Here is a 16,113-nt window from a genome sequence, read left to right as displayed (position 1 = left end):
CACACCAAAGCAGAGAAAACTCTGTGCTGCATCTCTTTTATGCCCCCCTCCCATCAATGCAGCAACATTCAGATGACAACATATTGCATTTAGTCACAAAAGAACATAGTTTAAATAGTACTCTTGTTATAAATTTGTAAACATAGCCAAGCACTGATAATATCTCCCTTCATGCTCAGTTTTGGAACAGCTGCTGTCACTGTTGCAGACCATCTGCAGATAGGAAGGTAACTTAGCAAATACTTCTAAAATTCCACTGCTTAATGAGTAGGTAAGGAGGCACAATCAAAATCAGAGCAGCAGCAAGAGATGCTCATGCTTCTCTGTTCCTGCACTGCTAGCTCTTAAGACTAATTTCAAAGGCTCGAGAAATTAGACCTGGGTTGGCAGAAGTCAGCAGTTCCCAGGATTAATCAGTCATACAATCATAGAATCATTAAGGTTGGAAATGATCTCTAAGATCATCTAGTCTGGCCATCAACCCATACCCACCATGCATTTTAGCTCATGGCTCTCAGTGCCACAGTGACTCAGTTGCTGAGAACTGTCCTGCATCTTGTGAAAGCATTGGCATAACCATAAGAATGATGTCATCTAATTCAGCTGCTCTCTCTCTATTCTTTAAAATAGGTTTGATTTTATTTTACTTTTTAATATAAGGAACAGTAATTTGCACCATCTGATGATGGTTCAAAAAAATCTAAATTCACCACTTGGCTTATTACTGCATTTTCCTTGAGCTTGGAAATAAAGTTTACCCTCTGGATTTTGATGCAGGGCAAGATGCCCTGACGGCATCATGGGGGATTTGGCGCAGATGAGCCCAAGGAAAGGAAAGGGCTAGGATGTGTAGAAAAGTGCTTGTTGTATGGGCAGCAGGAGGCAGCTCCATGTGTAGGAGGTGAGAGAAGGCAGCACGCTGGGAGTGGGAGAAGGCTACAAAGAAAGTCAGCTCAGAGAAGAGAGTGAGGAACATAAGGAATATCACAGTGTGTGGGATGAGATGAGAACAGAGATGTAGGTTTTTAGAGAACTTTAAAACAATTATAGGATTTTACCATGGGAGGTTCTGTTCCTCTAGCACTTGCTTCCTTGTTACGTGCCTGGAATTGAAGCTTTCTTTGAAAGAGCTTGCTAATACTATTCCATACTTTCAATTAACATTTTATTTAAATGCTTTAAGATAGTTTCTAGATACATTAAAGCTGTACTGATGAAATCTTGAATATAATAATGAAAATTTACATAACTAAGCCACATTTGCATTCAATAACAAGACAGCTTTCCAGTATGGAGTGTGCCAACAATTGCCCCCATTACTCATGTCTTCCTGAATTTTTCCTAGCATTCACTTCAAATTCAAAAGGTTACAGATTTAGCTCGAAGAAAGAAGATTGTGATACCATCAGTGATCAGGTATCTTTTCCAAATTTTAGCTTGATATATCAGAGGGTATCATTTTAACACATGTACTTGGCATATCTTCAGGAGCTTTACAAGTTATGCAAGTCTATTTTTTTATTATTTTTTTTTTTTTTAAATTTAGTATTCTTTTATGTTAAAAAGAGAGAAAGTGTTCATACCCTTTCTACAAATAAAACACAAAATGTCAGTATCTTTCTATAGCACATCATCTGCACACTTCCCAGGAGGATATTTCATTATAAAATAATACCTCAGTTGTGAAGGCTCAGCATAATACACCAGTATTCTGGACCAGTAAGAAACACAGAATCATTGAATCACAGAGCAACTTAGGTTAGAAGGGACCTTAAAGATCATCCATTCCAACCACCTGCCACGGAGTGGTTGCCCCCAGAAGCTCAGGATGCCCAGGGCCCCAACCAGCCTGGCCTTGAGCACCTCCAGTTTAGTTTGGAATGCACCTTAAAGGTCAGAGACCTTAAAGATCCTTGAGACATTGGTGGTTGGTGCAGATATTTTTCATGAAGACACGTTTGGAGAATTTCTGAAAAGGAGGATGAGAAAAGATGGTGAGAGAAGAAGAAGCTACCTGGTGCACTGTGTGCCTGAGAGCAACAGCACAGTGAGCACTGACTGTGTTGGCGGTTCTGGATGCAGAAAAATCATCAACCAAAAAATCTTCCTTCGATTACTCTGAGACCTTCTTACACTGAAAGAATTGTGCTGGGGGCAGGCTGGGAGATTTGCCTGGTTTTATCTTTGCCTGGGACTGTTTTCTTTCTCTTATCTTAGAGTTGATGCTTCGCACTAAGATTTATAGAGACTATGAATCTCATAAGCCTTTAGAGAGTCATACAAGGCTGCTTTTGATGCATGCAGAATGCAGGAAACAGGAAAAAAAAGATTTTATTTTCATTTTTTATTGGTAATCAGTTTTGTGAACTCTAACCATAATTCTTTAAAGAATGTCTCACAAAATGGAGCTAATCCAAAGTTAAATGTGCAAAAGGAAACATGTTTGGTTTTTGTTCATCCAAATCAATTATGAGAGCTGAAATTTGGAAGAAAACTGGACACCTGTATCTGCCAAGAAAACAGAAATCAGAAGTTTTAGAAGTTTCAAACACCACAGAACAAGAGTAAAAAATCTCACTGCTGTGAAAACTGGCTTGCATAGGAGAAAATTTTCTTGCAGATATTTATTTCCAGATCTGCCTCTTCTAGACTTTATCAGCTTGTCTTTCAAAGCAGCTGCTAGATAACGCCAGATGAACCACCAGCTTCCTCCTGAACAACAACTCTCATGCTGCTATGAAGATGCACAGCACCTGCCACATATTTTATATCATCCAACACCCACTACCAAGCCTCTGCTGCATTCCGCAGGTTAATAAAACATCACCTACTTAAGGCCAAAATTCAAAAACCTGCATGAGAATAGCAATACCTGACTGCCAGTAAGTCAGCATCTGCCTGAGATCTGAATTTTTCAAATGGGTGAATTTCTAAAATGTCTGTTATGTCTCTGGCACTGTGAGACAAACTCATGATGGGAATTTATTTCCCATTTATGTCACATTAACTGATGGAGCTGCTGAAGAAAGTCAATCACTCACAAGATGAAATGGAAGGCAGAGCCTCACTCTAAAGTAAGCAGCACCTGAAGAAAGAACTGACAAAGTTTTTCTCAGTCCTTAAAGTAACTTTTAACTTTTTTTTTTTTTTTTTTTTAAATCACTTTGAGTATTTGCCATTCATCACTATTTTAACTGAAAAACTTCAAGCAATCTATCTAAGAACTCTGCATTAATTTTAGGAGGTTCGGAGACCGACGAAGGTCTGGGGTTGTGGCATGAGATCATCTACAGCTCCACCAAATCAATATCCCCTTTAAACCACATCACTCCTTTTCACCTTGCAAGTTTTGAAATAGAAGATGTAAGCCACTGCTTTAACTGAATGTTTTTCTTACGTGATTTCTTCTCCCCTTTCAGCATGCGCACTATTTTCCTGAGGGATGCTGCTGTTTTTTGGGGGGTATTTTTGAGTGTTTTTTTTTCCCTGCTTCAACTCTGAACTGTTATTTCCACAGGCGCTCTCTATAAAGGAGAGGAAAAACTTCAGCTCTGCCATCATTTCTGTAAGAAAAAGCTACAGCGAAACACCAATTAGAGGTTTCTGGTACTGTGCACTTATAGCTCACTGAATGCTTTCTTCAGAAGTCGGGGGCTCTGGAAACAACCATGCAGCTCTTCTGAAAAAGAGATCATGGGGTTGCATACCCCAAGTTGCATGCCACGTTTCTTTGTTTGCCACCTTCCTCCTCCTCTTTCTGCTGCTCATCGCACAGCTTTGGCTGCAGCCATTTGTGCTGATGTGGGGCTGGCTGCTGCCCGTGGCTCCACTGGGGTCAGAGGTGCAATATCTGTTCTGTTATTAGAGAAATTACTCAGTGCAATTTCACAGTTCAGCAGAACAGACTTATTGCTTGTATGCGCTGCGTGTGTGTGTGCCTTAACAAGCACTTAAAGTTTTTCTGCTTCTGTTCCTTCGTGGAAACATCCATCTTTAACAGCTTTAGAAGTGTTAGCAGGGATGGTTTCTGTTCCTACCTTAATAAGGAATTACTACCTTGCATATAATAGGGTTTATAAGAGCAACATTTCCCATCTCTGCTATAAATTCAGAAACAAAAAGTGAACTCCCCACTTCAGAGAAAAACTGAGGAAAGTAACAGGTGGTTTTTTAGTGACATGATTACTTTTATTATTTCATTCTGAATATTCAGTGTTAGCAGCAGCCAACCCTTCTTGTGAATGCCTTTCCAATTTCAATTGCTTGATCCGAGTTATCTGTTTATTTCTGCAAAGGCAGGACCAGGGAAAAGCAAAGCTATTTCTGCAATATTTTATTTTATTTATTCTCGATGAAAATGAGAAGATCTTTTTTACAGCTGCACAGCTTGTAATGTCAGCTCTAAGCAATCAGCTAAAAAAAAAACCCATCCACAGTCACTCTGCAGGTTTAAAAAAAAAAAAAAAAAAGAAAAAAAGAAAAAAGAAAAAGAAGAAATCAATTCATGTTGTCACAGTCTATCTAGAGTCATATTGTCCCCAGCCATTGATACAGAATGAGAACATCTGGGGATTCAATTACTCATGACATGAATAATAATATTTCATTTTTGTTAAATAGAAGTTTTTAGTTGCAGGAACTTCTGCTCCCTTCACCATATGATCCTGGAATGAGAGCTCACAGCAACTGAGACACGGGAAGCCATGGTCCCTTTGGCATCTGTGGTGCATCACTGCATCTCCAACAGAAAATCTTAACAAAGTAAATAATTTTTGAGGAGAAAGATGGGCAGATTTCCTAACTATCACAATGGCCTTTTAAAAGCCCAAATTTATAGCCTGGGTCGGATACACTCACTTGCCATTTGAACCTATGTTGGCAACACCTGCAGCCATCCAGTGCATTTGATTAACCCAAACCACCAATCTAAATAGCTGTAGGAGCTATCTAGGCTTATATTTTGAGCTTCCAGTTTGAGATAAATCTCAATTCTTGTGTTTCAAGTGTATGCTACTAAAACAGTGTTTCTGGTGTGTCGCACTGAGTGACATAGCTTAGAGCAGTCACAGGCATGGGTTGATGGTTGCTCTAGATGATCTTCATGGTCTTTCCAACCTTAATGATTCTGTAATTCCTCTTCTTTCTTAATCAGGCACAGCTGCCTGTAGTCTTAGTGGCAAAGCCAGAATAAAATCAGATAATGCTCATTTTCCAACAGTGGGCAGCAATACTCACACTAACATTGCACTAACTGGAGCAATTACTCTGATATCAGCAGGACTCTTCTGAAAATTAAGCACATGAACTGTTGCAAGATGAATACATAAAAGTCCAGAGGCCAAATATGCAGACAGGGCTGAAAGTCACTTCTGTATTTTCTTATGCTAAGTGAAGCCTGGTACCTTGTTTTCTCTCATCTTTTCTCCACAGTCATTCATTAAAGACAGATTATGGCAAGCAGGCATGACTTACATCTTCTCTACAGCATCATGGCTTTTCTGATGCGTAAGAGCTCCCTGCAGGAAAGGGTGCAAAAAACTTACAATTTCCAATGATTGTAATGAAAAATATGGAATCATTTATAGCCCAGCTAGGAGAAAAGCTGTGCCGGCACTTTGCTGTTATAGAAGTGCTGCACAGGGCACAACTTGAAAAACATACTGGGAGGACATACAGAGAAAGTGGGGTAGGTCCTCAGTGGCTCAGAACTGGTAAAACATCATCACTAGTAATAGTCACAGCAACAGAACAGTCACTATGAGACTGTTCTGAATGCGTGAGATTGGGGCTCACGGTTGACTTTTGCTGACCGCAAAACCTTTAGGTATTGCCTAGTTATAACGGCAAGCTCCAGATGTGAAAATCTGCATCACCTCATGGGAGGAATCTCAACTCAGTGCCCTCCAAGAATAAAAAACAGTCACCAATTACTGCTTGCAGGTCTTGTGCCTGGTTTTATGTAATGTATCTAGTCCCACTGCGATCATTGCCTTTTAAAAATGTTTAACATTTATGGACTCCAGTAAAAATGTTTTTAATATAATGTAGATGAAGTATAAACCATTAACCTTGAACACGAGGGAAATGTGCAAGGGTTTTGGTGTTTTTTTTTGTTGTTGTTGTTGTTGTTGTTGGGTTTTTTTGTTTTTCACCTCTACATATTTTAGTAAGAGTTATCTAAGTTTTGCTAAGATGACAAATATTTTGAAATCATTCAAATATTTGCAATTTTTGGCAAATGATACAATGTTGCTTGTGTCATTAAAAAAGTGATGCTCAGAAGGCAGAGGACACTGAAGAGAGGACTAAACTGGTATCTTTGCTGTCCTACGAGTATCAGTATAGGTATTTGGACATTATCCATCCATGTCTTACTACTGCCCTTCTGGGACCAATGCTAATAATCACACATACATAGAAAATGCTGTGTATCAGCAATTCATTTCTAATTATTTATTAAACATATGATGTAAGAGTAAATGCACAGAGAACATGACTGGGAGACTGACTGTACCAGAGGGCCTTACTGCCATCTAGATGGATCTAGACAGGCTGGAGGGGTGGGCTAACAAGAACCTCATTAACCTAAGCAAGGAGAATTGTGGAGTCCTGCCCCTGGAGAGGAACAACCTGTGGCATCAAGAAATGCTCAGGCACCCAGCTAGAATGCAGCTCTGAAAATGCAGCTCTGTGTGCCTCCGGTGGCGCAGCGGTAGAATTCCCGTTTGCAACACCAGGGGGCTCGGGTTCGAATCCCCCCCTGTGGAGCAGGGGGTAGAAGTGCCGCTCTGCTACACAGAGGGCTTGAATCCCGGGAGTTGGACTCGATGATCTCTAAGGTCCCTTCCAACTCGCACAATACTATGATACTATGATACTATGATACTATGATACTATGATAATGACCCAGGGGTCCTGGTGGACATCAAGTTGAATATGAATCAGCAGTGAGCCTTTGTGGATAAGAAGGTTGACAGTATTCTTGTCTGCATTACACAAAGTGTCATCAGCAGGTCAAGAGAGGCGATCCTTCCCATTTGCTCAGCATTGGTGAGGCTGTACTGGGAGTGCTGGGTGCAGTTCTAGGCCACCAGTACAAAAGAGACCTGGGCATATCGCAGTCCAGCATAGGGCCACCTCTGGAGCACCTCTGCAAAGAGCATAGGCTGAGAGATCTACGACTGTTCAGCCTGCAGAAGAGGAGGCTCAGGGGGATCTCACCGAGGTCTATACATAACTGAAAGGTAGGTGCAGACAGGATGGAGCCAGGCTCTTTCCAGTGGTGACCTATGCCAGAAACAGAAGCAGTGGGCACAGCTGGTACACAGGAGGTTCTCTGTGAACATCGGAAAGCAATTCTGTGCTATACAGGTGATGGAGCACTGGAACAGGTTACCCAGAGTGGTTATAGAGTTTCCTCCTTGGAGAGAGCAAAAGCCACCTGGATGTGGTGCTGAGCACCTTGCTCTGGGTGTCCCTGATCAAGCAGAGGTGGGATGAGTCAAACCAAGAGTTCCCTTCCTCTGTCAATTCTGTGATAAAGCTCTATATCAATCACATGTCTATGGCATAGACAAAGCTCTTCCACATTAACAAAGCTCTCCTAGACTTCAGTAGCTGCTACAGAAACAGATGTGTATACATTTGAGTGGTTTTATTTAGCTTTTTTTTCCCCCCAAATGTATCTTTATATATGAGGTTATTCTCAAAAAGTTTTGTTCTCTCCACTGACTTTCAACGTAACTTTACTCTGATGATCTTCAATGCTTAAACAATGTTTAGGCAAGGGAGATACAGAAATGACTAACTTTTTAACAAGCGTTTTGACTGGAAAATAAAGCTTGGTAAAGGATTTGTATTTTAAGATTGCTCCCTTTACTGTTTCTTATAACGGATTGACCACTCAGTACCCACCTGTAATGGATCCTTTCTCTGTCTTCCTTCAAACTACTGTTCAGAGGCTCATTTTTCTGAGAAACCCAAGAAATACTACAGGCAAATCATCTCCCTAGACCAATGTAAATTTAACTTTAACCAGTAAGACACTGCAGCACTATTAAGTGGAACAGATAATGAACCTAAATAACTTCTCAATCTTATTAGTGTAGCCCTTATATACCTTCCGTTTTACTTCAAGCCCTGCTGCTTAGCATTCATACTGCCTGATTTGAGACTAAAATTAGATTATAGGAATGCGTGCTTTTTACAAGAGGTCTTTTATTTGTTCCATAAAGTATTTAGCACTCTTTAGGCACTGTATAAATAAAAATAATCACGATCTTGGAATTCACCTTCAGGAATGGAAATGAAGAGATCCAAGTCCTTTCATTTCTGATGCACATTATCCTCATTGGGCACATCTGGATGGCAAGTCTTTGTAAGACAAGTTAAAAAGATTCTTGGAAGTCTGGTAAAGGTGAATAATAGGAAAAAAAAAAAAAAGAGAGAGAGAAGAGAATATGTCTCTAGTTTTAGAGTTTTACAGTAGGGATTAAAAATAAAAGCCCTACCAGACTTTTAAAATAAAGATCTGCTGTCAAATCCATTAATGTTTATGAGAGATGCTCAGGATTGCTGGTGAGAAATGGTGTTGGGTTCAAAACCCAGGTCACTGAGCAAAATCACTTATGCTCATTTTAAGATTCAAAAGCTACGAGTAATTAGGAACCATTTCAAGACTGTGAGAAGTGATTTCTGAGGGCTCTGCATGGTGAAAACAGTTATCTGCCTTCTGGGTCAGAGCTGTATCAAGTCCAGCAATCACTTTTGTCTGACTTTCCCCCTCCTTCCCAGAGTCTATATTTAGCACTTAAGTACCAAATATCGAAAGTTTTTTGAGGTTAAGCATGCCAATGTCCTCAAAACTCCAGCAGGCACTGGCTTACATCATTTGCTGCTTTAACACTTCTAAAACTCAGCCTGCTAGTACTCACCTTAAATTAAAGCTATCATCAGGTGAAGCATCTAGTTAACGCTATTCCCCCAGGCTTTACTTTCAGGCAGCAGAGAAAGAAAAACAATTCCCCAAGGTTATTCACCCTGTCCTGAGATAATGCACCTATTTCTTTTCATTTCTCCCTCGGTTCTTTACACAGAGTGTGTTTGTGATAGCTAAATTTAGGCAGTGTGCATCATACCACTGGTACCTTTGTAATTTTTGAATGCAAGTCATCAGTAAGCACATATGGATAATCACCTCTGTGCTCCTTAGACTCCTCTTAAGATTTTAAAAATATCTCCCCAGAAAGAGATCAGATTGCACATAAGTGTGTTTTAACATTTACATCAGCTGTAAAAACCATATTTTGAAAGGGATGTAAAAAAAAATAAAAATTAAAAAAAAAAAATACATTCCAACAGCTGCCATGATGAGTGTCACATTTTAATGGTACTGAAGCTTTTCTTTGAAAAAATAAAAGTCAGAATAACGAAGAGAACTTTAATATTATTTCTTCAGGGAAGGAGATTCACCTCACAATCACAGCAAACCCACTGCCATCTCAAATCATTACTGCTACTTACATTACTGCCCCTCAGAAAGACCAAACAATGTCAGAGTATTGCTATACAGTGCATATAATAGATAAAAGGCAGTCCTGCTTGGCAGTACAAAAATAAATAAATAAATAGCTCAAAATGGATGAAAGAAAGTATAATTTAGAAATAAGCATCTGAGGTACAGAGGATGTCAAATGTAAGATTTTTTAAAATGATTAGTTAAATTTGAGTCTCAATTTAAAATAATGATTTTCTTCAGAAGGTGGCTGGCATCCAAATTGTGAAAAACCTGCTCTTTCAAACAGTTGACTTTAGAACATAAAATATCGAGGGCTGAAATCTTTTTATTTTCCTTTTAATGATGTGGTTTTAGAAAAGATACATGATGATATCATTTCCAAAGACTAACTCTGGTTAGCTACATATAGTTTGACATTCAAGAGATTTTAATGTTATCAGCTACCACTGCCTGCCTCCCAGTTTTCATGACCTATTATTTATATGCCTTTAAATTAAAGTGAGTTTCATGAAGGGATTTAGAGGTAGAAAGCAGAATGTCTGCATTCAAAGAGGGGGTCACAAGTGGACTATACCAAATCCCTGCTTTATACAAAGAAGAATAAATTTCAGTAAGTCTTGTATAAAGGTAAGGAAAATTGTGTTGTACACTGGGACAACGAGATGTATACTGTAGGTATTCAAGCCTGACTTTACTAGTAAAGCAGTTCAGGTGTCAAAAAAGGACATCCATCCATCCATCATGAAGCACAAGCAGGGAAAGGTATAACCTGGTGTTCTTAGACTGAGAGAAATTGCTTGTTAAAAGACTTTACCCAGAAGGGGACCAGAAGAACAGAGATGACCAACCCTAGGTACCTGGTCTATGCAATAGCCATGAAGGTAGCAACCGACCTGGATTTAGTCTACATCCTTACTACTGTCAGAAAGAAAGAAAAAAAAAAAAAAAAAAAAAAAGATCCTTTTCATAGCATAGTAATTAAAACGCTCATGGATATTTTATTAACTCACTCTACAGAACCACACAGATTTTATAATTCATCCAAGCACTTACAAGTAGTTACTTGGGTGAGGCTGTCAAGACAGAAATGATTCAAAACCTTGTGTACTTAGCTCCTTGGAAGACATATCATTCCCTAACACAATGGTATTAGAAAGACTGCTGACAGTTAGTGATCAAGAGATTTCATTTTGCTTGTCATATGGTGGGTTGTCAATTCTTCTTTTCCCTTTAGATAAAAGCTTAGTTGCATTAGATTTAAATAATGGTGAAGTTGCAGGTTAACATTTTTCAAAAGTACTAAAGTAACTTCAGTACTCGAATTCTATTTTCAAAATGCTGTAGACACACAGGAACATGTCTTTACACTAAATGGAACTTAGACATCATCACAGAAATGTATGGAAACTTTAAATCAAGGAGGCTTATGGTTTGTACCCTACTCCAGATTGCTGGTTTAAAGTACATGAGGTCCAGAAGTTACTGTGATTATAAGAGAAGCTAAAGATTTAAATTTTGATTATACATTTTTGGCACACCAGTGTATTCTTGCTGTCATACTTTGTTGCAGATTTCATCCCACCTCTTCCAAAAAGTTCAAATCATACCTAAGATGTTCTTCACCTCAAAATCCAAGAGGAAGTGACTATTTAAACTTTACTCGGACCGAGGAAATAGCAAAATCAAGCCACTACATGTAAGATGAAAACACAAATTTTACTTATGTTATTCTTACTAAACTAGTATTAAACAAATAAATAATCCACGTGGTTACTCTGCATTTAAAATATTTGTTCTTCTTAAATATAAAGTACCCTTCACAGAAGCAAACAGAAGGGGCTAGAGACTGAAACCATTCCTTTGATATTGCAGTGGGGTATTTTCTCGTTTAAGCTCCAAACGTCATCTCCCTCATGCCCACAGGGCTTTGCACTGTTCACGAGCACTCTACCTCACTAAATTACATCTCTCTGGACATGTTACCAGCTTAGCTCTAATGATGGTCTATGAAGGGCTGGTTGCAACCTAGGGTACTGCAAGGCTTTAGGAGATTATCTTCATTCATAGATTATTCTGCATCATACATAAATGGTGGGTTTCTCAATTCAAGATATATATGCTGTTAATAATTTTAGTCTGGTCTGTTATCATAGGTATCATGTATATAATATGGAGAGCAAACACAGTCTGAAATAGGACTGCCATAGTAGCTATAGCACATCTAAAAGGAAAAAAAAAAAAAAATAGGCCAGACCTTTATTAAATTTTAAAGTATGCCTTTGCTACACTCTTGTAAAGATCCAAATAGGGTATTCAAATCTCTAGAGATCACCAGTATAATTTCTTTATCATGTTCCATTTAAAATTTAATTATGTAGTCTACAACAAGAAATATCTGAGTACTCTAAATAGGTCATGCAACGAACAACTTAATATTATTATAAAGTTTTTCTTGTGAAGATCCTTTCTTTGATGTGCTGTTGCACACAGAAATCCTTTCTTCGAAAAAACAATATACATTCACAGACATAATAATGTCATTTAATATAAAAATGGTAAAGCTTCTTTATCATATTTTAAGATGAAATTTCCAATTCCTGCTCAAAGCTTCTCCAAATCATTAGAAATAACTGGTAAATTAGAACTGACACAATATAATCATACAGAATATTCTTGTATCTTTCTACAGGCAAAGTTAATCTATTAAGTTTCCTTAATATATGTTCACTAACTAAGATTTTCCCACTTTTTTCTATGAATGAAACATACTTCAGTGGCAAAAAGCAAGGTAATTTTTACTTCCTCTTTAATTTAATCATTAGAAACCAAGAAGTAGTATTTAGTAGAAAATGACTACATTAAAAAACCACCATTTACACAGACAGTTTGTTATAGGCACACAAGGAGCTTGTCTTGATTATTGTAGAAGAGAAAATATTCTTCCCTGTAAATTCTTACTATGTATATTTCCCTAACTTCTCTCCAGAAATTCAACTATGTGAAAAGTTTGGTGTTGCCTGTTTTTCCTGTTGTTTTTTTTTTTGTTTTGTTTTGTTTTGTTTGTTTGTTTTTTGTTTTTTTAATAGCAGCAACAAATTAATACCACACCAGTGCCTAAATCTTTCCCATAGCCAAACAAAACTCAAGCACTGACACACACAGCTTACAATGAAGTTCCTATCTCCAGTTTTACAACTGCTTGAAGGGTGTTGGATCAATCCTGGGAATAAATATATCCACATCACTGACCTGAAAAAAGGCACGGTGTTTGCTGCATAAACAGAAGCTGGATTTCTAGAAATACTGTGTTTTTTCTGCCCCACTGAATCAAACACAACTAGCAGAATACCTATGGGAAAGCAGTTATTAGTTGTTGCACCTTGAAATGAAATTAAGATTTCACAAACTCATTAAGGTTGGAGAAGATCATGAAGATCACCTAGTCCAGCCATCAGCCTATCACCACCATGTTCATCAACTCTATTGTTCAGCATCACGACATACAATATAGTTTCAGAGGATGGGGTGGGGAATGATGTGCTGGTGGTGGAGAATTAGACTGTTTCACAGTTATGAATTAATAAAAGCAAAATGGTTCACTTAAAGTTTGAACGAAGAACATAAAGTATTAGATTAATACAGGAAAACAGAAGATTAAAAGCCCCAAGGAACCTCTTGCTTAGAGAAATGCAGGAACAGGTGAAGGCCAGAGAAGGACCAGCCAGTCTGCATGCAGCCAGAAACATTTGTTTAAAATCTAGACGAGATCATTGGTTTTAATATTTATAACATAATTACATTGCCTTCTGCACATTGTTTGTATAATCTGATTTTTACTTGCAACATCTTGCCATGGTTGAAATTAAAGGCTTGTGGTAATAACTCGAAAAACACATTTAGGCAATCATTAATGGCAAGAATGAAACTGGATGTTTATTCAAACACCTGGATCTCTCATTTGAACTTTAAATTAAAGTGAAATTCATTTCAGCAGTGCAAGGACTGCATGTTTCCAGTATATTAGTCATATAATACCTAACCAATTAGGAGCATGCAGACAAACTGGAAATATTTTAACACTAAAGCCAATAAAAGACATTCCAGAACAAGGAGACAGCCACTCTGTTGAATCTCTATTTTTGTTTTCTTTTTATATGAAGAGTTGTGACTCTTTTGTATGGAAGATGAATAAAATCTTATGTTAAATAGGCCTGGTCATTTTGCAGCCCTTTGAATCCTTGGTGAAACTTCACCATTGTAACTGCTTGCACAAATGATGGTAAGTCATAAAAAAGAACCTAATGAATGAACAAGTGATATAAATTTTGAACCTACAAAACAAAGTGATACATTACAGAGGGGTGGAAAAAACATCCAATTCTGCGAAGATCTGCATTTATGCAGCTTATCAATACAGATGAGTTGACTAATGAAACCCCACATCCCATAAAGGTAGATGATTTTTCTCTGCCTTTGAAGCAGAAATAAATCACTTGTATTACCATGCCTAAAGAAAACAGATTTTTCCATTGAATTATTCCTTTATCATTACCTATTACATGAACTACAACATCGCTACTAATCAGAAGATATAAAAACACCCCAAACCATTACTTCATTAAACACCACCACAGTACACTGAGCAAAACTGATGGCAGAAGAGGCAAGAAACATGTGACCACAATTTTTAGCTCACTATGCATCTCTATTATGTGACAGACTACCACATCAGATTTTTCCCCCTTCTCTCCACCCTTTTCTCTATCTGCATGATAACAGCATTTTAATGCATCCTTTGACAATATGTAGGCAAGTCTCTCTTTGAAAACCTCGATTGCAGCCTAGGAGTCCTGTCTAGTTCTATTATATTATGAAAAGCTTTCCCAGTACAGAAGAATTTGATCTAAGCTGTTCTGCTTTCCAAACGAAAACGCCTTAAGATCACAGCATTTTTTTCTCTCCGACCTCCAAGTTTCCCTCCCCTCTTCCCTCAGGTGAAATTTAAAGCAAAAGGCAAACCACCTGCAGTGGGTATCATTGCACAGCTGGCAGAGGGCCACAGCTGGGGTTTCTATTTCTCAGGTACACAATTGTGCTAAGCCTTGAAAAAACTTCAACCTGTTGTAAGCCATGGAGTGTGTTTGCTCCAGTATTTCATGGTCATATTTCCCACTCCATCTCAACCTCCCAGCAGTTTTCTGTAGGAAAAGGATTGTGTTCAGTCCCAAAATGTCATATGGTCTTCCAGACATTGATACCCAGAGTCAGTTTAGAGCCAATTGCTTACCTTGGTAATGCTCCAGATAACTCTGTGGCAGTCTCTCTGAAAGACACAAAGTGAGGAGAAATTAATTTTCTCCTTAAAACAGCTATAATTTTTTAAAAACATTTTTATACCACTTGTATTTTATATGAGTGTAAGCACACACACTCAATTTTATATGCAAATGCGTCACTGACGGATGCAGAGTCTGTATGATCATATACACAAGAATGTGAAAAACAGACGATGGTGTGTGATCTAAGGACTTCCTCAGAATAAAATTCTCAATAGCTCAATTACTCATTTTTAAGCATAAAATTATCACTCTTTCAAATGCCAGCACTGCATGATATCCTACATAGCTGAAATGCAGCACTGGGCCAATTTTCCAGTGAAAAAAGTTCCCTTTTTCAGTTCTGCAACAACAACAAGGGATTAGGCATATCTATGATGGTGTCATGCACTCAGAAAATGCTGCACTTATGTGTGAACCTCTTATCTTGGGTTTTAGGCAACAGTTGTTTTGCAAATGTTGTGTTTTTGATCCAGTGTACTCATGTCAATCAACTTTGTGGGTGTGCAATATGTCTAGGGGGAAACAAAGTGTGAGATATCAGAAGTGAGCTATTGTAACTGGTGTGCCATATTAAAGCACAACTGAATATATTATCGTTACCTACATAGTGAATCCTTAAGGTACACTGCAGATCTACCACCAGGGTTTGTCCATGTCACCCCTCTGAACACATATCATAGAATCATGGACTTGTCTGGGTTGGAAAAAAACCTTCAAAATGATCTTGTCCAAAAATCAACCTGACCTGACCTGACCTGACCTGCTTAGTATTATATCCACATATCTCTTAAATGTCTCCAGGGATGGGAACTCGACCACCTCCCTGGGCAGCTTGTTCTAACACTTGATCACTCTCTACCCGAAGAACTTCTTCTTAATACCCAATCTAAACCTCCCCTGGCACAACTTGAGACCTTTACCTAACAACTTTTCATTGAGTCTCAGCTGTGCAGTTTAATGGTCACAGAAAATTCCTTAAACATCCTAGATTTTTACTTCAAAAAGTACAGATCAGAAAAGTTGTCAGTGGATGCAAAGAGAAATAAGTAGAAAATAAACAGTCTATACCATTTTTCTGCATGCTTCGTTCAGCAGCAGAACACATACACGAGCCCTATGAGAAGTGCCAGCTCCCACCCAGCAGGGGCTGCCAGGTAAGCTCCTAAAAGGCACTAGTGATGAACAAACTCCACGATGTAAATGACATCAAAGATGAGAGAAGGGAGAAAGAGGAAGAGAATGGAAAGAGATAAGAAC

The 16,113-nt window shown here is 38.3% G+C and overlaps 1 protein-coding gene across 6 annotated transcripts in view; it reads right to left on the bottom strand.

Moving 5' to 3' along the window:
- The window catches only part of CELF2 (CUGBP Elav-like family member 2), a 545,978-nt gene that overhangs the window by 281,313 nt on the left and 248,552 nt on the right, over nt 1-16,113 (bottom strand). For all 6 annotated transcript variants that reach the window (XM_072354469.1, XM_072354546.1, XM_072354461.1 and 3 more), the window contains one exon: nt 14,805-14,840. Coding sequence is in view for 2 of the 6 variants with exons in the window: in XM_072354427.1 (XP_072210528.1) it covers nt 14,805-14,840 (36 nt within the window). In the remaining 4 variants the exon portion in view is untranslated. The remainder of the gene's footprint in view (nt 1-14,804; nt 14,841-16,113) is intronic.

Source organism: Excalfactoria chinensis, chromosome 1 (genome assembly GCF_039878825.1).
Source record: "Excalfactoria chinensis isolate bCotChi1 chromosome 1, bCotChi1.hap2, whole genome shotgun sequence".
NCBI classification, from domain to species: Eukaryota; Metazoa; Chordata; class Aves; order Galliformes; family Phasianidae; genus Excalfactoria; species Excalfactoria chinensis.
This window is presented reverse-complemented; position numbering and strand designations above follow the sequence as displayed.